The 22,948-nt window shown below is 47.0% G+C and overlaps 1 protein-coding gene across 1 annotated transcript in view; it reads left to right on the forward strand.

The window, feature by feature from the left end:
* The window catches only part of LCP2 (lymphocyte cytosolic protein 2), a 1,189,974-nt gene that overhangs the window by 520,302 nt on the left and 646,724 nt on the right, over positions 1–22,948 (forward strand). The window contains exons 7-8 of the mRNA XM_073573677.1: positions 2,324–2,501; positions 6,374–6,462. Of these exons, the coding sequence (XP_073429778.1) occupies positions 2,324–2,501; positions 6,374–6,462 (267 nt within the window). The remainder of the gene's footprint in view (positions 1–2,323; positions 2,502–6,373; positions 6,463–22,948) is intronic.

Raw genomic sequence — 22,948 nt, forward strand, 5'->3', positions numbered from 1 at the left:
GTCTCCTGCGACCTCTGACGAAAGCAGCGATCAATGCGTACTACAAGCACCATAGCAGCCTCCAGAGAAGCGGGAGTCTCATACATTAGCAGAGCTTGTTTAACCCTTTCAGAAACCCCATGCAAAAATTGACTCCTTAATGCAGGGTCATTCCATTGCGTGTCCACAGCCCAGCAACGAAATTCAGTACAGTAATCCTCCGCCAGTCGCTCACCCTGGAGTAGAGAGCGTATTTTAGATTCTGCTAACGCCAGTCTGTCAGGATCGTCATAGATTAAACCCAGAGCAGAAAAAAAAAAGTCTACGGACTCAAATGCTAGTGAATCAGAAGGTAGTGAAAAAGCCCATGCTTGTGGATCACCACTCAGCAAGGAAACTACCAAGCCCACACGCTGAGCCTCATTTCCTGAGGAGAGAGGACGCATGCGAAAATACAATTTGCAGGATTCACGAAATACAACGAACTTACAGCGATCACCAGAAAATCGTTCAGGGAGAGGTAGCTTAGGTTCAGCTGCCCTGACTGCTGCCTCAGTTTGCACAGCAGGAACTGAGAGGCCTTGTTGCTGGACCGCCCCCCTCAGTTCAGTGACCTGTATGGACAGAGCCTCCAGCTGCTTGGTTATGGAGACTATAGAATCCATGGTAAATAATTCCTTTTTTTTTTTTTCTTTTTGGGCCGACTATAATGTCATGGGAAGCCTAGGTAACTTTAGGCTGAAACCCCGGGGCCCCTGCGGAGTCCCTCAGACTAGGGGAAACCCTGTCTGTCCCTCAACCCAGGGTTTACACTGAAGGTGTGCCTGCCTGGGCCTCCACCCTGTCCTTGTCTCCTGTCCAGCCCTAAGCTGAACCCACCACCCTCCACCTAGTGAGGAGACCAAACACCAGACCCCACAAATAAGTATGGACAGGGATAACAGAAATGCACCACACCGCGTACACACAGGGGAATACAGTAATGTGCAAGGGCAACCAAATAATACAACACAGGGAGGCAAAATGGCAACAATGGAATATACTACACCAGCAACCATATGCTCCTTAGACCACCACTCCAGACCGGTATCGCTTAGCACAAGGCAAGAGCTATAGTCGGCGACGCCCATAGTCACACAGGGCAATTTAAAGACAGAGGGCGTGGCTAAGCCCTCAGCTAGAATGACAACCTGGTTAACCCAATCCAAGCCGGATCAGAAGACCAACCAGCGCCGCTGAGAACCATGTGGTAGGATGGGGTATTACCGCTGTCTGCCGGACACCCTGGTGCGAACAGTGTCCGACATGACAAAGGCCAGGTTCAGATTGCGTTAGTGCACTCCGTTCAACATATGCGTTAAACGCACCCCCTTAACTCAATGTGAACCCAGCCTAAGCCGTAACTAAGCCTCCGGCGTGATGAAGGGATCTGATCCAGTGACCGCTGCTGGAGCTTCACACGGAGGTCGATAAGTGCTGTGCTCTCGCAGAAGTCAGTCAGGGATATCTATGAGGATGCCGTGGTGAGTATCGTGATGGATTGATCCTTATTACTATGAATCATAGGGCTGTGGGGTGTGGAAGTTCAAATGAACCTCCAGTACAGTGATTAGAGGAGATTCGGGTGGCCCAGGCTGGTGGCCAGCACAAAGAAATCACTGCCGGTTGACCCACACGTCAATGCACAACTGATGGGTCAGAATAGTGACTTTACTCCTGGGCAAGTGCTTGGGTACACAGGGAGCTGATAGTCTGGAATCCAACGCGTTACAAAAGCTTGCAGCTTCCTTTGTCAGTGATAATCGTACACCCTTACATTCTGTAGCCCTATGCGCCATTTGGATATACATTTTATTCTCTGTTTAGGTTTTTAGACAACAGGTGGTAGTTGTCCACCAAACTAGGCAGCAAAGATCAGGCTACACCGTCAAACGCCAGTGGGCTTCTGATACTTGGTTAATGTCCAAAACAGACCTATTAAAAAACTGATGGAAATGGACTCTGTGTCTGTTTTCAGAGCTGAAGAAAAAACTCATCAAGCAGAACTTGCCTTTCCATTGTATAAACTAACATAATGTCATTCAGGAGCACCCAGTAGCAATCAATGGTGCCTCTCTGCTCCCATTTTCATCAGATACATCCCTGATTAATTTTGGAAATTAATTCGGTTTGTTCCTCAAAAATGAACAGACAAATGGAATGTCTTAACATAAGTATCAACACATCCTTAGTTACATCTCATGTTGCTTACATTATCCAGTTATATCTTTATCTTAGATTATTTCACTTTCATTTTTATCTATGTGTACTACCCTATGTATCCTATGTATACTCCATAATTTAGGATGATGATGATGACTATGAGAATCCTGATGAGCAAGATCTTGAAGCAGATTATGAATCCCCAGCTGCCGAAGATGAAGATAGTAATAACAGTGATGGCTATGAACCACCTCCTGCCAATAATGATATTCTTCCAGTTAATCCTCCCAAAACAAATACTTCCAACCCAGATTACATTGGTAAATCAGTTTCATATATATGCGTGTTTTGTAATAATTTTGTATTATTTTGCATGTAAATAAAGAAGAATGTGGCATATAGCTCAAAATCAGTTTAAAATAAAATGCCTACACTCTAATTTATGAAAAATTACAGTGGTTTAATTAAAGAGGTTCTATGGAGCAAACAATGCCTTTCGTATCCATAGTATAGGTGATAACTCATTGATCCATGAGGAAACTGACCATGCGGACTGGCACCTATTGGAAGAAAGGGGAACTTTTATCGCAGACTTTCAAAATGGAATGGCAGGTTGGATGTCTGATCAAAACTCCATTCGTCTTTTATGGTGCTGCCAGAAAAAAGCAAAGTGCAACACTCAGCAGACACATAGGGAATGATTGGAGCAGTGGTCGAACATGACACTCCATTCAAACAAATTTCAGAAAACTGACCGTCACATCCAAGCATAAACTAAGTGTGAACAGGTGCTTAACCTAGAGTCACTAACTCATATACATTCAAGCAAAAAATGAAGCACACGGTAGAGCCATAGCATGCAAACATGAAATATGAAAAATGAATTGCATTACTGCATTAGAAATATGAAAAATTGAGAAAGCTTAGCGCATAAAATGGCCAATTTATGTGTACATGGAAGCCACAGGAAGGCGTTTCTCGTTTTCCAGGACCCTAACCTAATGCCAATCCTCACTTAGACTAAAGTCTTCATCTGAATGGGAACCTATGTAAATCCTCTCCTTAGACTGAAATCTATATCTCTGGGGAGGGGTGGTGGCCCTGCTGTGATTAAAAATGCCTGGGGCTAAGAGGTGGAGTGCTCAGTCAGAAGGTAAATGAATACAAATTTCAAAAAACTGACCATCACTTCCAAGCATAAACTAAGTGTGAACAGGTGCTTAACCAAGAGTCACCAACTCATATACATTCAAGCAAAAAAGAAAGCACTTTGTAGCGCCATAGCATGCAAACATGAAATATGAAAAATGAATTGCATTACTGCATTAGAAATATGAAAAAATGAGAGCTTAATACATACAATGACCAATTTATGTGTACCTGGAAGCCACCATAGTTTATGTTTGGATTTGACAGTCAGTTTTTGAAATTTGTATTCATTAACCTTCTGACTGAGCACTCCACCTCTTAGCCACAGGCGTTTTTAATCAAAGCAGGGCCACCACCCCTCCACAGAGATATAGATTTCAGTCTAAGGAGAGGATTTACATACTGTAGGTTCCCATACAGATGAAGACTTTAGTCTAAGTGAGTATTGGCATAAAGTTCCTCCATATAGCCCCAATGTCCCCCATTTTTTGGCTCCATATTGTACAATGTACCCCTCTACGGCACTCATGGAGGTTTTCAAATACTTAAACACGATCATACTCGCCAATCTTGACTCCCAGGATGAGTGACACCTTCCTGTTCCATCGCACACACATTGCAGGCAGCGCAGTGCACTGTTAACAACGTCATTTGCTACTGCAGGACTCTAATAATCTTGCAGTAAAACATGATTTTTTTACCCTGTAATATTTTTATTATTGTGATCAAAATATCGTATTCATCCCAAAATTGTATCAGTAAATATAATGTCTCGCCCTGCAAAATTAAGCCATCACACAGCTCCATAGACTGACAAATGAAAACGATACATCATTCAAAAGTATAACTCGTCATGCATGAAACAAAACCTGATATGTCTATGTGGACAGAAAAGTAACTATGCAAATTGTCTCTTCAGCGAGGAAGAGGACTTGAACTCTAGTGCCACCTATTGGAAGTATCAATCTTAAAAGTCACTATTGACCCTTTAACGAGCCTTGAAATATGACTTAGGATAAAAGTCAAATAAGAATCTCAATTTGTAGACACGTTGTGTCGGGGTATTGCCCCTCATCAGTGCAACGTATGAGATCTGATTTGGTGGGTGAGAGTCTAAGACTGAGATCTAACATATTTCAAGTTTGTTAAAGAGTCAATAATGACTTGTAGGATTGCTACTTCCAGTAGGTGGCACAAAAGTTCAATTCCTCTTCTGCTCTGAAGAGACAATTTGCATATTTCATTTCCTAGAGGAGAGAATTGCAGAAATGACGTGGAAGTGCAATAAGGACTGCGCTTGCTTCTGGTAGAGTAAAGGGTTCTTTATTCAGCCAACGCGTTTCCTGAGCCTGCTGGCTCACTTCATCAGGGCAGATCCTGATGAAGTGAGCCAGCAGGCTCAGGAAACGCGTTGGCTGAATAAAGAACCCTTTACTCTACCAGAAGCAAGCGCATTCCTTATTGCACTTCCACGTCATTTCTGCAATTCTGTCCTAGGACTCTGTGCAGACTTGCTGCTGCTTCTTAAGCGTTCATGGGTGTTGTGACTTCCTCACAACCCCAATAGGTGAGCACCTTCCTTACTGTTCCACAATTTTAATTGTTTTATACGGATTTCACACAGTGGATGCGCCCTGTTTCTCTCCTTTTATTTCCTAGAGGAGCATGCAAGGCGTTTAAGGCTATGTGCACACACTGCGGTTTTTGCTGCGGTTCCGCTGAGGTTTTGGCCACAGCAGTTCTGCAGACAGTGTACAGTAGCATGTTATCCTATGGGATTAACATTCTGCTGTGTACATGCTGTGGATTTTTAACTGCGGAAAAGCTGAGGTTTTGAATCCACAGAAACAATTGACATGTCAATTATTTCTGCGGATTCTGCTGCGGTTTGCCACTTATTCCATTGTCCAGGTGGCAAACCGCAGGTAAAACTGCAGGTATTTTACCTGCGGTTTTACCTGCGGTTCTGCAGATAAAAATCTGCACACCAATCCGCAGTGTGTGCACATAGCCTAAAGCTGGAGTCACACATAGCGACTTACCAGCGATCCCGACAATGATATCAACGTGTCAGGATCGCTGGTAAGTCGTTATGTGATCGCTGGTGAGCTGTCAAACAGACAGCTTCACCAGCAATCAGCACAGCGATGCGGAGCGCCCGGCATCGCTGTGTTCGTTAGCGCTGATGCCATATCCCTGTAAAAAAATAGAATCAAAATAAAAAATATTGTTATTCTCACCTTCCGACGTCCCGCGCAGCAATCCTGCCTCTCTCCACGCTCCGGTCCCAGTAATCCTTTGCGAGAATGACCGCGATGACGTCCTTTCTCGCGGGATTGCGAAGTCTCGCGGTCATTCGTGCAAAGGATCACTGGGACCAGAGCGTGGAGAGAGGCAGGATGGCTGCGCGGGATGTCGGAAGGTGAGAATAACAATATTTTTTATATTTTTATTATTTTTTACGGCTGATCGCTGGTCTCCCGCCTGTCACACGCAGCGATGCGTGCTGGCCAGCGGGAGACCAGCGACGAAAAATATGTCCAGAGGTTTCTTGCAGCGATCCCGGCAGGGGGGCTGGTCGCTGATCGCTGTCACACACAGCGATCTCGCTGGTGAGATCGCTGTTACGTCACAAAACTTGTGACTCAGCAGCGATCTCGCTAGCGAGTTTGCTATGTGTGACTCCCGCTTTAGTCTCCTTACTCTCCACAAGGAGAAATCTTACTCCTTAGATGGACAGAAAAATAAAAGAGATATCAAAAAACGAAAAGGCAAAAATGGAAATTAGCACATTTGTGAAGGGTTTGATATCAGTTCCTACGTTACAGAAAATCCTAAAGTAAGTCTGCACTGCCAGGGCCCAGAAAAACTGCAACCAGTAGTGGACAGCAGATGTCATGTAGATAGACTTCGTTAGGAGAACAGTTTGTAATAGCAGAGAAAACAATTTGCAATGATGGAAATATTTAGTAGTTTTTAATCATGTATTATTTTGGTATCTTTCTGCTTATATATAATCATAATAAATTCCCCTGTATTTCAGACAGGCCAGTCCAAAATAGTTCTGTTCGATATCCTCCAAATCTTCCTATTCGGACTGGAGTTTCTGCTTGTACATCAAGAGGCAACACTGTAAGTCAATTTTGATCATTTAGAAATGCGGAATATTGGTCAATTATGTAAAATGTTCTTTAACTGTGGCTCCTTAAAAATAAATCAAATGAAAAGTTGGTATTTATTAGTGATGAGCAAGCATGCTTATCACAACTCGGTGTTCGCCCGAGCATCTCACTGCTTGAGATGCTCGGAGCTCTCTGAGTATTTCCGGGGATGCTCGGAGAGAGCTCGGGTCCCTGCCCTGCATGTTTGGTGCTTTTTAGAGAGCCAGTGAACATGCAGGGATTGTCTGTCACACACTGTAATTCCGTAGCCATGTTGGTTGTGGCATTACAGTGATTGTATGACCACACAGGGTTATCAGGTCTATATCAGACCTGGCGCCGCCATACTCGTCACAATCTGCTTCCAAATCAGGCAGTGTATGGAGAATTGCTGGTGAGCTAGGGAGAGATTTGTTTGCTTCGTACTTAGTGTGGATATACCATCTCTAATACACATGTCCATCTCAACTAACCGTCCTTCTGAGGACTAATAAAGCTGCATAGGTAGGCAGGTAGTTTATATGGCAGATTTCAAGGTAGTTTATTTGGCAGATTTCATTGCATACAGCAAGAGGGTCCTTTCCAGTTTTGTCTGCTGCTGCTGCCTATTACAGATATTTCTAAACGTAGCCCGAGGTATCAGGGGCCAGGAATATTTTGTTTTTGATCTTAATCCTGATTATATGCTTTAAAAGCAATCCAGATAACAACACCGTTTTTCTGCTCCATTTGCTTGTTGGCACTGCAGAATACAGCCAGATCCTTTCCATATTACAGCGCCAAAAAATCCAGCTGTTTTAAACTGCTGTTTGTCCGTCACACGGATCACATATCAGTGCGCCCAAAATTGTGCCATTTCAGGCCTCCATTAAAATTTTGTTGCAGTGTCTTAGCCAAGTTATTCACACCAGTTTGCTGAAAAAAATAGGCAGGTAGTTTAAGTGGCAGACTTACCTACAGGCCAGATATTACAAACTATGGTTTGTCCATCACACGGATCACATATCCGTGCGCTTAAAATTGTGCCATTTCATGCCTCCATTTAATTTTTGTTACAGTGTCTGTGCCAAGTTATTGACACCAGTTTGCTGAAAAAAATAGTTACCTACAGGCCAGATATTTCAAACTGTGGTTTGTTGTCATACAGATCACACAGAAGTTCGCTCCAAATTCAGCCATTTGTAGTGAACATGGAAAATATTGTTCTCCACTTAAAATGGGCAAGGTGTGTTGCAAAGGACGGGGAACTAGACATGATGGTGATGGTGCATGCAGAGGCTGAGGCCGTGGTCAAGCTGAAATTGTGCCACAACAAACACCCACATCTTCTTGCCCGACCTTCCTGTCCCAATTACTAGGGGACCACAGTAGCACACCACTATTGAACCGAGAGCAGTGTCAAAAGGTTGTTGGTTGGATAGCGGATAATACTTCCAGTCACTTAGCCACCACCACCCTGTCTTCCACACGGTCAAGAGTGAGTAGCCGTGAGTGTGGTCCAGATATTTCTCACCCTGATCCTCCTTCCTTCAACCATGCCGAGTGCCCAGACACAACTGATCCCACACTTGGACACTCTGAAGAGCTTTTCACTTTTCCATTTTTAGATTCGAGCCTCTCGCCTGGTCCACTTGAAGCGGAACAAGAGGAGATCGCATGTAGCGATGCCCAAATATTTCAGCAGCCACGGTCGCACGATGGCAACAGTGGGAAAGTGTCACAAGAGCTGGACAATGATGAGTCACAATTGCCAGAAAGTCAGGAGGAGGACCAAGGTGCGGAAGTGGAAGATGAGGTGGTGGATGATATAGTAACTGACCCACCCTTCAAGGAGGATATGCAAAGTGAGGACTGCAGCACACAAGGGGAGGGAGGCGTAGCACCCCAACAAGTAGGAAGAAGCAGTGTGGTGGCCGCAGACAGAAAACAGGCAACTGTTCCCCGTAACATCAACACGACAGAAGTTGCCAGAACAACTGTTCGGTCTTCCCGAGTCTGGTTGTTTTTTTAAAGACTCTGCCAATAACCCCCAAAAGCCATTTGCACCACCTTTCAGGCCAACATTAGCAGGGATAGCAAAACTACCAGTCTGACCACCACCAGCATGGTCAGGCACATGGCAGCAAAGCACCCGATTTGTGGGCAGAACCCCAGGCTCTGGGAAGTGTCTGTGGGTGACACCACTGCTTCTTCCGCTTTTGTGCATGGAAGCCAATCCCTTGTCCATGGGAAGATGCCTCCTGCCCTGCACCTGTCGTTGCCCACACTCAGCTAGCACCATCATCAAGCATGTCCATGTCCTTGTCCCACTGTATCGTTCAGTTGTCCATACCCCATTCCTTGGAACGCAAGCGCAAAGATGCAGCCAATGCCCCACAGGCCATATTACTAATTTCACACATTTTGCGACTGCTTATGCTCGAAATATTGCCTTTTCTGCTTGTGGAGTCAGAAGCTTTCCGCAACCAGATGGCAGTGGCCATCACTCGTACTCGGTTCCCAGCCGCTGCTATTTCTCCCGGTATACCGTCCCCACATTACACAAGCAAGTGTCCCACAACATTAGTCGCTCCCTCAACAATTCTGTTACTGGGAAAGTCCACCTAACCATGGATACGTGGACAAGTGCTTGTGGGCAGGGACGGTACATCTCGCTGACTGTACACTTGGTTAACAGAGTGAAAGCCGTGACCCAGTCGGACCTCGGGATGGAACACGTCCTCCCGACGCCGAGGATTGCGGGTCCTAGGTCAATCAGGGTTGCCCCCACAGTCTACAGCTCCTGCTCCTCATCCTCCTCCTCTTCAGCCTCCATCTCCAAAATGACCAAATCAGTCACAAGCTGGAAGAACCGCAGCACTGCCTCAGCCAAGCAGCAACAGGCTGTGCTGAAGCTAATATGCTTAACTGACAAACCGCACAATGCTGAAGAGTTGTGGGCAGCTCTGAAAGAGCAGGCAGATCTGTGGCTGACACTGCTGAACCTACAACCAGGCATGGTCATGTGTGACAATGGCCAGAACCTGGTGGTGGCTATGAGGCGAGACGAGCTCACACATGAGCCATGCCTGGCCCATGTGCTTAACGTCATGGTTCAGCAGTTTCTCAAAACCTACCCGGAGCTGCCAGATCTGCTTGACAAAGTGCGCTGCCTGTGTGCCCATTTTAGAAAGTCAGCTACAGCTTTTGCTGCCCTTGCCGTGCTTCAACAGCCTTTGTAGCTTCCTGCTCACCGACTGGTGTGTGATGTCCCCACGTGTTGGAACTCTACACTACAGATGTTGGGAAGGATTTGTGAGCAGAAAAGGGCAGTTGACTACCAGCATCAACAAGGCCATCGGTATTCTGTTCAGACTCCACACATAAGACCTCAGGAGTGGACATGGATGTCAGACATATGTACCATCCTCCAAAACTTTGAGGACTCCACCAAGATGGTGAGCGGCGATGACGCCATAATTAGCATCACCATCCTGCTTCTCTGTCTTCTGAAATGCTCTTTGCTCACAAATTAGAGAGGATGCATTGCAGGCAAGGCACAATGAGATGGAGCAAGGAACCATACAGGGTCATTACACACTGCCCAGACTCACCTCATCCCAGCGTGGATTGGGTGACCAAGAGGAAGAGAAGGAGGAAGAACAGGAGCTAGTTTCATGCACAATAGATGGTAGTACCTGCACAACTGTCATACCTTCTGTCCAGCATGGATGGCCTGCAGACAGGGAGAAGGAGGAGTCCTCTTGGTGAGGACACAGAAGTCTTGCCTGTTAGCAGTCTGGCACGCATGGCTGTGTTTACGTTATGCTGCCTTTCCCATGACCCTCATGTTCTCCAAATTTTGGGTGACCGTCAGTACTAATTGGTGACACTTCTAGACGCATGCTACAAAGAGAACATTCTATCTCTTATTGCCGAGGTGGACAGGTCGACTAATATAGGGCAGTACCAGAAGGCCCTTGTTACAGAATTATTAAAAAAATTCCCATCTGAAAACGCTGGCGGCAGAGGACACAGTTCCTTGAACAACCAAGGAGTACAGGAGAGAGAGACAAAACTCCAAACCAGCAGAGGCAGTGGAACACTGTGAAAGATCTGGGGGAGCGCATGTTACTCTCACAAGAAGTGCAAAGTTTGGGAAGATGCTGATGGAGTACCTTGCTGACCATACCAACGTCCTCCGTGATTCATCTATACCTTATAATTATTGGGTATCCAAGCTGGACATGTTATGAATGGCGGAACACACTAAATAAAAATATAAATAAAGTGTGTTCGCCGCTCGGGGTCCACCGTGCGGTGGATGGAAAAACCGCAGCTAGGTGATGGCAGAGCAATATGGCGGTAGTGTGCACAGGGTTTGACATCACCCGAGTACACAGGGCAATCTCTGTTAACTCACAGAGCTGCAACACAGAGAGAAGCACAATAAGTCTGAGCCTGTTAGTGTCACAGGTACTCAGAGTAACACACGCGGTAATGCGGTCACAGGAGTAGCCCAAGATGGCGGTACTACGTCCGTCTAGACCTACCGTAGCTATTCGTGTGTCGAGCGTCGCAAACGCAGACGCCCAAATAAGCTGCTATTACAGCACGGCGTGAATAGTGCCGCAGAGTGACACCGCTGAACAGCAGGCGCGATGTCTGACGCTAGCAAGTGTGCCTGGAGCGCTGGCGCTGGTACTGGCTAAATAACTCAATCCCACACATAGTCGTAATATCCAAGTAAAGGGGTTTCAAATGAGTCATTCACCAGATCATGCATCCATCAACATACACACAGCAGCAAGTATGACTATACTAGCACATGGCGGAACAGCCATGCGCACTTTTTAGAGCAAACGGGACCTTCCGGAAGTCTCCAGAACTCTGAGCTGAACTAATGGGATTATGAGCAGGATCTGAGCACCTGACTCCCGAACACCAATGAGAGCTCGTTTCACGAGCATGCTCAGAAGACGGAAAGAAGGACTTAGCCTCCGGAGAGAGTTGCTGCAAGGCAATCTGCTCTGCAATATCTTCTGCAGTAGACAATGAGCAGGAGACTGCAGAATGTGAGGGTCTAGATTCCTGCATAGTAAGGGTAGAAATCTGACTCCTAACATTACCCCCCCTCCTAGGGCCCCCTCCTCCCTGGGCCTTCCGACCCACCAACCTGTGCCCAACTGTGGCTTAGGCCTCAGACTCGTCTGAAGATGAGCCCTGGTGTTCTGGTAGGTGACACAGACAACTGGGACACACGGAAGGCATTAAGGGAGGCAAGATCACCAGGTTTCAAAAGCGACACCCGGGAATTGATGGGAGCCGGAGTTACAGTGGAACGCCGCCGTGTGTCGGCGGCCATCGCCACATTCCATCTGGAAAGGCTATCCTGAGCACATAAGGTGCATGCCCGAATAATTTTTTTTACATCCCGAGCCCTGTGCGGCCACCAATACGAACCAGCCAGAAGTTTCATGGTCTGCATATAGCCACGATGGCCATCCACATTTTACGCGTGTGCCCACGCGAGAATCTTAGGCCTCAGGTGAGTAGGACCAAAGGTCTCGCCGACCGACTCACAATCAGACCATTGCGGGGCGCTGTCATCCTGAGCAACACCGTGTAGACGGTGACAACCGCACATGGAATCTTGAGCCGGGCATGTCTCAAAAATGGCACGAGACACCTCCATGGGCTCTGGGGATAGAACCTGTAGCTCGGGCAGCTCTAGAGGCTCGACAAAATTGTGAGCCGGAGTACCTCTTCGTTTGGAGTGAGCACGCTCCATACTGTGCTCCGAAAAACGGAGGTCAATTCGGGTGGAGATAGAAATTAGCTCCTCCAAACTGGCAGGAGTCTCTCTAGTAGAGAGAGCATCCTAAACGTGCTCCGCTAAACCTCTCCAGAATACAGGTATGAGGGCCTTATCGGACCACTCCAACTCAGGAGCCGGTGTCCGTAAACGGACGGCATACTGGCTAACCGAGAGAGATCCCTGAAACAAAGCAAGCAGCTGCAGAGAGGTGATGTTTGTGACCCATGGACCAAGGAAAACTTGCTTGATGGCTGCTAGCAAGTGAGCAGCGGTCCGAATCTCGGGGTCACCGCGCTCCCATAAAGGCGTAGCCCATTCCAACGCCTTGCTTGACAGTAGGGAAACAATAAATGCCACCTTGGCCCGTTCCGTAGGGAATTGCGCAGCCAGCAGCTCCAGCTGAATTGAGCACTGGCTGATGAAACCCCTACAGGAGGCGCCATCACCAGAAAACTTATCGGCAACGGGAGGCGGGTCACTGTCGGCGCAAGGGAGGACATGGACATACGGCCTACCGCGTCTGTAAGTGCTTTTACAGCAGCATCAGTGGCTTGCGCAGCTGAGAGAGCCCTCTCAAGAGTAGCCAGGCGGCCCTTGAGCTGCCGCACACACTGCAAGAGTTCCTGCTGTTCTGCCATCACTAGCCAGACCCTGGTGCTAGTATATTGTTATGAACGGCGGAACACACTAAATAAACAAAGTGTGTTCGCTGCTCGGGGTCCACCGTGCGGTGGATGGAAAAACCGCAGCTAGGTGATGGCAGAGCAATATGGCGGTAGTGTGCACAGGGGTTGACATCACCCGAGTACACAGGGAAATCTCTGTTAACTCACAGAGCTGCAACACAGAGAGACGCACAATAAGTCTGAGCCTGTTAGTGTCACAGGTACTCAGAGTAACACACGCGGTAATGCGGTCACAGGAGTAGCCCAAGATGGCGGTACTACGTCCGTCTAGACCTACCGTAGCTATTCGTGTGTCGAGCGTCGCAAACGCGGACGCCCAAATAAGCTGCTACTACAGCACGGCGTGAATAGTGCCGCAGAGTGACACAGCTGAACAGCAGGCGCGATGTCTGACGCTAGCAAGTGTGCCTGGAGCGCTGGCGCTGGTACTGCCTAAATACCTCTATCCCACACACAGTCGTAATATCCAAGGAAAGGGGTTTCAAATGAGTCATTCACCAGATCATGCATCCATCAACATACACACAGCAGCAAGTATGACTATACTAGCGCATGGCGGAACAGCCATGCGCACTTTTTAGAGCAAACGGGACCTTCCGGAAGTCTCCAGAACTCTGAGCTGAACCAATGGGATTAGGAGCAGGACCTGAGCACCTGACTCCCGAACAACAATGAGAGCTCGGTTCACGAGCATGCTCAGAAGACAGAAAGAAGGACTTAGCCTCCGGAGAAAGTTGCTGCAAGGCAATCTGCTCTGCAATATCTTCTGCAGTAGACAATGAGCAGGAGACTGCAGAATGTGAGGGTCTAGATTCCTGCATAGTAAGGGTAGAAATCTGACTCCTAACAGGACACATGGCATGAACTGGCTCACTACGCCTTGGAGGTCCTGGCATGCCCTGCCGCTAGCGTTTTGTCAGAATGGGTTTTTAGTGCCGCTGGTGGAATTATAACTGATAAGCGCATCTGCCTGTCAACTGAAAATGCTGACAGGCAGACTCTTATAAAAATGAACAAGGGCTGGATTGGGCCAGAATTCTCAACACCACCAAATGACAGCAACCTAACATAAACTCAAAACCATTGTCTTTTTTGGGGAGGTCTATTCCCATGCACCTTTTTTCACACCCACACATGGGTATATGTTACCTGATTTTGGCTATTTACTGTTGTCCTCCTCCCTCTCCTCATCCTCCATCACGATATCACCAGCGTGACAGTGGTTCGTGATGCAACACCCACATAATTTTTTAAAGGGTGTTTATGATGTCTGTAAAAAAACTGGTGTACAGTGTGCTCATGTATACCCCCAGGGGTAAATGTTTGTGAGCTCATACACTTAGTGCATGAGAATTACAAGTATAGAAGACCCACTCCTTCCTAATGAAGCCATCCTCCACGTCTTTTCCAAGGGACATTGGAGTGCCTCCAAATTTTTCTGCAGCCCTTGCATTCACTGCATAGCCAAACACTATGGGAGACCCACTTCCTAATAATGGGAACATTGTTTTCAGGAGGCCCTCATCTAAGTCTCTTTCAAGGGGCATTGGAGTGCATCCAAATTTTTGGCAGCCCTTACATTCACTGCATAGGCAAACAGTATGGGAGAAACACTTCCTAAAAATGGGAACATTGTTTTCAGGAGGCCCTCAGCTAAGTCTCTTCCAAGGGGCATTGGAGTGCATCCAAATTTTTGGCAGCCCTTACATTCACTGCATAGGCAAACAGTATGGGAGAAACACTTCCTAAAAATGGGAACATTGTTTTCAGGAGGCCCTCATCTAAGTCTCTTTCAAGGGGCATTGGAGTGCATCCAAATTTTTGGCAGCCCTTACATTCACTGCATAGGCAAACAGTATGGGAGAAACACTTCCTAAAAATGGGAACATTGTTTTCAGGAGGCCCTCATCTAAGTCTCTTCCAAGGGGCATTGGAGTGCATCCAAATTTTTGGCAGCCCTTACATTCACTGCATAGGCAAATAGTATGGGAGAAACACTTCCTAATATTGGGAACATTGTTTTCAGGAGGCCCTCCTGTACGTCTCTTCAAAGGGGTATTGGGGTGTGTCGAAATTATGGGCAGCCCTGCCACTCACTGCATACGCTATAACAGTATTAGAGACCCATTTTTTAATAATGGGAACAACAAATCATAGCCGGCTGATAGCTCTCTAAGAATAGTGAGGGCCGACTGCTGGCCATTTATCCCCTTACCAACCTGTGACACAGCGTATGCATCATGAATGTCGGTGCCAATCCGACCTGTGATGCATATGCTGTGTCATGGGGAGATCGCCCTTCTGTGGGTCGGGTGACTGGGTCACTAAAAGGTTACCTGACCCGCAGATACAGGAGGCTTTGTGCTTTACCCCGGGGGGTGGCTTTGCCCCCCCGTGGCTACGAACGCTCTGATTGGCTGTTGAATGTGAAACAGCCAATCAGAGCGAAAGTAATATTTCATCAATGAAATTTGATGAAATATTACAATCCAACCATGCCCGATGCTGAAACAGCATCGGGCATGGCTGGAGACACCGATCCGACCCCCCCTACCGACTGATGGGGTCGATCGGCCCCGGCCACCGATCCGCCACCACCATCAGCATCTGCTCCCCTTCCACTTCCCTCAGCTCCCTCCACCTTCCAATCACCCCCCTCCTCCCCGGTACCCTCCGAATCCAGCTGTGGCTCCCGATGTCCCGCCGCCATCGGTGATGGGCACTGCCCTCTTCCAAAATGGCGGGCGCATGCGCAGTGAGCCCGTCGAATCTGCCAAGCGGCAGATTCTATTCATTCATTTTGATCACTGTGATAGATCCTATCACAGTGATCAAAATAGAAAAAATAGTAAATCTCCCTCCCTTATCCCCCCATAGGTAAGGAGAAATAATAAAATAAATGAAATATTTTTATTTTTCTATTAGGGTTAGGGTTAGACTTAGGGTTAGAGTTGGGGTTGGAATTAGGGCTAGCGGAACGCAACAAATAATAACCTGACGCCTAACACTCTAATTCCAAACATATCCCTAACATTATACTAGCGCCAGGGTCTGGCTGGTAATGGTGGATGAACAGCGACTGTTGCAGTACATCCGGCAGCTGGAGGGCAGGTTGGCGGCTCTCGAGCATTCAACCTCCGCTGCGAATGTTACTGCGGTCGCAGTCCAGGCAGCCGCGGAGGCTGTCTCCCGGTGTCCCCACTATCATTCCTACACCGATGTTATCCCGCCTCCCGCTGCCCGAGAAGTTCTCAGGCGATAGTGCCTCCTGCAGGGGCTTCTTGAGCCAGTGCATTATCCAGTTAGAGCTGCTGGCTGCGCGATTCCCCTCTGAGCGGGCTAAGGTGGGATTCATCATTTCCCTTTTGGCTGGCAGGGCTCTGGAGTGGGCCACTTCACTGTGGGAGCGTGGTGACCCCATGATACAGAGAGCCTCTCAGTTCCTAGTCTCTCTGAAGCAGGTTTCTCTGGGACCACGGGTCACACACGATACTGCGCTCCAGTTGTTGGCTCTGACACAGGGCTCGTCCCCGGTCAGCCAGTATGCCATCCATTTTCGAACGCTGGCCTCCGAGTTGGAATGGTCAGACAAGGCCCTTATACCAATTTTTTGGAGGGGTTTGGCTGACCACGTTAAGGACGCTCTGGTCACTCGGGAGGTTCCCGTCACTCTGGAGGAGCTTATTACCATCTCCGCTTCTTAGAGCTAGGGTTGGAGCACTCCCAGTCCAAACAGAGGTTTAGGTTGGCACCAACCTTCTCTAAACCTCTGTAACCACCCGATCGAGCGTCCGAGCCGGTGGCTATGGAGGTGCCTTGCACGAGCTCTAATTCCCGCTCTGCTCGACCCTCCACAGCCCGTTTCCATTGTCTGGTCACTTAGCCAATAGGTGCCCACAGCGCTCGGAGAAATGCCCGCATCTATTGGCAATAGGAGGAGGCCTACTAGACACCTCGCCATTCTCCTCCAAGCTAACCTCCAAGTGGATGCTAGAGTTCGGTTCCTCCACTCTGGCGGTAGAGGTTTGCGTAGATTCCGGAGCGGAGGGTAAATTTATGTCCTCAGCCTTCGCCCTTCGACACGCAATCCCCTTGGTTATGCTACCTCAGCCTGTCACCATCAGAGTGGTGAACGGCTCGACACTACCCTAGCAGATTACCCATCAGACTGCTCCACTAAGGCTCTCGCTGTCTCTGTCCCATCACGAGACAGTGTCCCTCCTAATAATGCCCGAGGGTATCGATCAGGTTCTTTTGGGAGTTCACTGGTTGCGTTGCCACTCTCCCCATATAGAGTGTTCCTCGGGGAGAATTCAAAGTTGGAGTAAGTCCTGTGAGGGTACATGTCTGAGCGAATGCGTACAGGTTGCCTCCACTGTGTCTCCCACAGATCTTTCTTTGCTCCCTAAACACTATCAGCAGTACGCAGACGTGTTCTCCAAGAGAGTGGCAGAGACTCTTCTACCGCCCCGCCCCTATGACTGTCCTATAGACCTCTTGTCTGGTGCAGAGTCTCTACGGAGTCGTTTGTATCCCCTGTCTCTCCCAGAGACGGAGGCCATGTCACAGTATATCGGGGAATCTGGCAAGAGGATTTATTAGGAAGTTGGTGTCACCAGCAGGGGCGGGATTCTTCTTTGTTCAGAAGAAGAGTGGAGAATTACGGCCTTGCATCGATTACAGGGGTCTTAACACCATCACCGCTAAGAATAAGTACCCTCTGCCCCTGATATTGGAACTGTTTAATAGGTTGCAGGGAGCGAGAGTGTTTACCAAGCTCAATCTGCGGGGGGCTTACAACCTGATACGCATACGTGAGGGAGACGAGTGGAAAACGGCTATTAATACCAGCGATAGCCATTATGAGTATCTGATCATGCCCTTTGGCCTCTGTAATGCCCGGCCGTCTTCCAAGACTTTGTAAACGATATCTTCCGAGATATGCTTTCCTCTTCGGTGGTGGTCTATCTGGATGATATCCTCATCTTCTCTCCAGAGATGGAGTCCCACCGGAGAGAGGTTTGCAAGGTCTTTGACCTTTTACGGGCCAACTCCCTCTACGCCAAGTTGGAGAAGTGCCTGTTTGAGTGGAGAACATCCGCGCTCCGCTTCTCATTGCAGCATTCAAGCAAAGCGAGGCTCAGAGGGGAGGGTGCCCTAGGAGGGGGGATAATGTTAGGCGTCGGGTTCCTGTCGCTGCACAGCAGGAATCCCGAGCCTTGCATTCGTCATTCTCCCATTCTTTCCGGCCACAGAGGAGGCTGCTCAGCAGACTCGTCGATCCCGGTGCTCTGCTCAGACCAGCTCTGTGGGTTTGGTTGCTGCTGCCACCTCTGGTCCAGCTATAGCAACGCATGCTGGTCAGCAGCGAGCTACTCCAGGGACTAACTACTCCTTTCGGTCCACTGAGCATGCCCGTGAGACGATCTCTCATTGGAGATTGGAGGTCTCATGCTCAGGTCCTTCTCCAGCTCGGATTGGACCATCAGGAAGGTCAGGATGGTCCCAGAAGGACGCTGCTATAAAAGGTTTGCATGGCCGCCCGGCCATGCGCTAGTATAGACTGCATTACCAGACTATGAGGAGTGAGTGTTGTATGCATGTATGAATGTCTCTGGTGAATGACTCATTAAGAAACCCCTACCCTTGGTACGCATGTGTTGTGCAGCCTAGCCTGTTAAGCACCTAGGCTTAGGTGTAGGTAGAGGCAGAGTCTGAGACTGGCATCAGTGTCCACCGGTGGCTCTGCACGCCACGGCGCACTCCACCATAGTCAGCGTCTATAGTGGCGTCCGCAGGTGCGACGCTGCGCGCTCTGAAGGTCTAGAGGGAATCTGACCTCATGTTCTTGGGGCAGAGTTCTGTGACCGCATTCTGCGCGGTCTGTTGTCGAGCTCTGTGAGCTAAACAGGCTCCTGGATTTATGTTCTGTGGTAGTGCGGCTCTGTGAGGTAAGAGTTCGCCATGTTCAAACTCGGTGACTTTAAGCCACGCGTGACCTTTTGTATACCGCTTTATACTTCCGCCATTACTAAGCAGCAGTTTACCACCCCTGCATGGTGGACCCCGGGCTGCGAACGCACCTTACTATTATTTTATTATTTGGTGCGTTCCACTAGCCCTAACATAGGGTTAATATGAAAAAAATGTTTCAGCTCACCCCTTAGTGTCCTCCGGATAGCAGGAACCACACCGTCGCACGGAACCGCCCTGGCCTGGTGGATACAAGTCCAAACACACAGTAATCTCCAGCAATCTCAGGCAGGAAGGTAGTTATAAAAAATATTCCAACTTACAGGTAGTGGATGCCCCAGTGGATGGTAAAAAAACCAACGTGTTTCAACTCAAAAGAGTCTTAATCATGGATCCATGATTAAGACGCTTTTGAGTTGAAACGCGTTTGATTTTTTACCATCCACTGGGGTATCCACAACCTGTAACATGTTCTTTTAACGAAAAGAAATAAAGGAATATTTTTTATAACTACCTTCCTGCCTGAGATCGCTGGAGATTACTGTATGCTTTAACATAGGGTTAGGGTTGGAATTAGGGTTAAGATTCGGGTTAGGGGTGTGTTGATGTTAGGGTTGGGATTAGGGTTAGGCTTGTGGTTAGGGTTATGGTTAGGGTTGGGATTAGGGCTAGGTTGTGTTGGGGTTATGCTTAGGGTTAGGATTAGGGTTAGGGATGAGTTGGGGTTAGGGATGTGGTTAGGGGTGTGTTGGGGTTAGGGTTGGAGTTAGAATTGAGGGGTTTCCACTGTTTAGGCACATCAAGGGTTCTCCAAACGTGACATGGCACCACCATTGATTCCAGCCAATTTTGCATTCAAAAAGTCAAACAGTGCTCCCTCCCTTCCAAGCCCCGACGTGTGCCCAAACAGTGGTTTACCCCAACATATGGGGTATCAGCGTACTCAGTAAAAATTGCACAACTTTGGGGGACTAATTTCTCCTGTTACCCTTGGGAAAATAAAAAACTGGGGGCTAAAATATTATTTTTGTGGAAAAAAATTTTTTTTTTATTTTAACGTCTCTGCGTTATAAACTTCTGTGTAGCACTTGGGTGTTCAAAGTGCTCACCAGACACTTTCATCAAAGTCTGCACTTCAAAATGTCACTACTTCCATTCCGAGCCCTGATGTGTGCCCATTCAATGGTTCCCCCCCACATCTAGGGTACCAGCGTACTCAGGAAAAACTGGACAACAACTTTTGGGGTCCAATTTCTCCTGTTACCTTTGTGAAAATAAAAAATTGCGGGCTAAAAAATGATTTTTTGAAGAAAAAAATGATTTTTTTATTTTCACGGCTCTTCGTTATAAATCTCTGTGAAGCACTTGGGGGTTCAAAGTGCTCACCACACATCTAGATAAGTTCCTTGGGGGGGTCTAGTTTCCAAAATGGGGTCACTTGTGGGGAATTTCTACTATTTAGGCACCTCAGAGGCTCTGCAAACGTAACATGACGCCCGCAGACCATTCCATCAAAGTCGGCATTTCAAAACGTCACTACTTCCCTTCCAAGCTCGACGTGTGCCTAAACAGTGGTCCCCCCACATATGGGATAGCAGCGTACTCAGGACAAACTGTACAGCAACATTTGTGGTCCAATTTCTCTTCACCCTTGTGAAAATAAAAAATTGCGGGCTAAAAAATCATTTTTTGAGGAAAAAAAGCGATTTTTTATTTTCACGGCTCTGCGTTATAAACTTCTGTCAAGCAACTGGGGGTACAAAGTGCTCATTATGCATCTAGATAAGTTCCTTAGGGGGTCTTGCTTCCAAAATGGAGTCATTTGTGGGAGAGCTTCAAAGGTTAGGCACACAGGGGCTCTCCAAACACGACATGGTGTCCGCTAACGATTGGAGCTAATTTTCCATTCAAAAAGTCAAATGGCGCTCCTTCCCTTCTGTGCCCTGTCGTGCGCCCAAACAGTGGTTCCCCCCACATATGGGGTACCAGCGTACTCGGGACAAACTGGACAACAACTTTTGGGGTCGAATTTCTCCTGTTACCCTTGAGAAAAAAAATAGCGGGCTAAAAAATCATTTTTGAGGAAAAAAATGATTTTTTATTTTCACGGCTCTGTGTTTATAAACTTCTGTGAAGCACTTGGGGGTTCAAAGTGCTCACTACACATCTAGATAAGCTCCTTGGGAGGACTAGTTTCCTAAATGGGGGCCCCTTGTGGGGGGTTTCTCCTGTTTAGGCACATCAGGGGCTCTGCAATTACAACATGACGACTGCAGAACATTCCATCAAAGTCTGTATTCCAAAATGGTGCTCCTTCCCTTCCGAGCTCTCCCATGCGCCCAAACAGTGGTTTCTCCCCACATATGGGGTATCAGTGTACTCGGGACAAATTGCACAACTTTTGTAGTCCAATTTCTCCTGTTAGCCTTGTTAAAATAAAAAATAGCAGGCTAAAAAATCATTTTTTGAGGAAAAAAAGGATTTTTATTTTCAATGCTCTGTGTTATAAAATTCTGTGTAGCACTTGGGGGTTCAAAGTGCTCACCATACATCTAGATGAGTTCCTTAAGGGGTCTAGTTTCCAAAATAGTGTCACTTGTGGGCGGTGTTTCACTGTTTATGCACACAGGGGCTCTCCAAACGCGACATGGTGTCCGCTAACGATTGGAGCTAATTTTCCATTCAAAAAGTCAAATAGCGCTCCTTCCCTGCCGGGCCCTACCGTGCGCCCAAACAGTGGTTTATGACCACATATGAGGTATCAGTGTACTCAGGAGAAATTGCCCAACAAATTTTACGATCCAATTTATCCTGCTGCCCATGTGAAAATGAAAAAACTGAGGCTTAAAGAAAATTTTTGTGAAAAAAAAGTACTTTTTTTTACGAAGCAATTTGTGAAACACCTGAGGGTTCAAAGTGCTTACTATGCATCTAGATTAGTTCCTTAGTTTCCAAAATGGCGTCACCTGTGGGGGAGCTCCAATGTTTAGGCACACAGGAGCTCTCCAAACGCGACATGTCAACCGCTCGTATTCCAGCATATTTTCCTTTCAAAAAGCCAAATGGCTCTCCTTCCCTTCTAAGCTTTGCCATGCGCCCAAACAGTGGTTTATGACTACATATGAAGTATCGGCATACTCAGGAGAAATTGCCCAACAAATTTTAGGATCCAATTTATCCTGTTGCCCATGTTAAAATGAAAAAATTGATGCTAAAAGAAAATTTTTGTTTGAAAAATTAAAATGTCCATTTTTTCCTTCCACGTTGCTTTAGTTCCTGTGAAGCACCTGAAGGGTTAATAATCTTCTTGAATGTAGGTTTGAGTAGCTTGAGGGGTGCAGTTTTAAGAATGGTGTCACTTTTTGGTATTTTCTGCCACAAAGACCCCTCAAAGTGACTTCAAATGTGAGGTGGTCCCTAAAAAAATGGTTTTGTAAATTTTGTTGTAAAAATGAGAAATCACTGGTCAACTTTTAACCCTTATAACTTCGTAACAAAAACAATTTTGTTTCCAAAATTGTGTTGATGTAAATATGACATGTGGGAAATGTTATTTATTAACTATTTTGTGTCACATAACTCTCTGGTTTAACAGAATAAAGATTCAAAATTAGAAAATTGCGAAATTTTAAACATTTTCACCAAATTTCCATTTTTTTCACAAATAAACGCAAAAATTATCTACCTAAATTTACCACTAACATGAAGCTCAATATGTCATGAAAAAACATTCTCAGAATCGCTAGGATCAGTTGATGTGTTTCTGAGTTATTACCTCATAAAGGGTCACTGGTCAGAATTGCAAAAAAAGGCGAGGGCATTAAGGTCAAAATAGGCTGGGTCATGAAGGGGTTAAGAATAGTAAAGGCAGCCTGATGGACATATAAAAATAGGCTTTGTGACTTTCAGAGCCCCTTCTTCATAAATGAAACAGGATGTGTCTGATGATGTGTCACATACAAATGACCAAATAAGGTTATAAAATATTAAAATGACATTTC

The sequence above is a fragment of the Dendrobates tinctorius genome, unplaced genomic scaffold (genome assembly GCF_039654945.1).
Source record: "Dendrobates tinctorius isolate UK_male_01 unplaced genomic scaffold, ASM3965494v1 ptg000036l, whole genome shotgun sequence".
Lineage (NCBI taxonomy): Eukaryota > Metazoa > Chordata > Amphibia > Anura > Dendrobatidae > Dendrobates > Dendrobates tinctorius.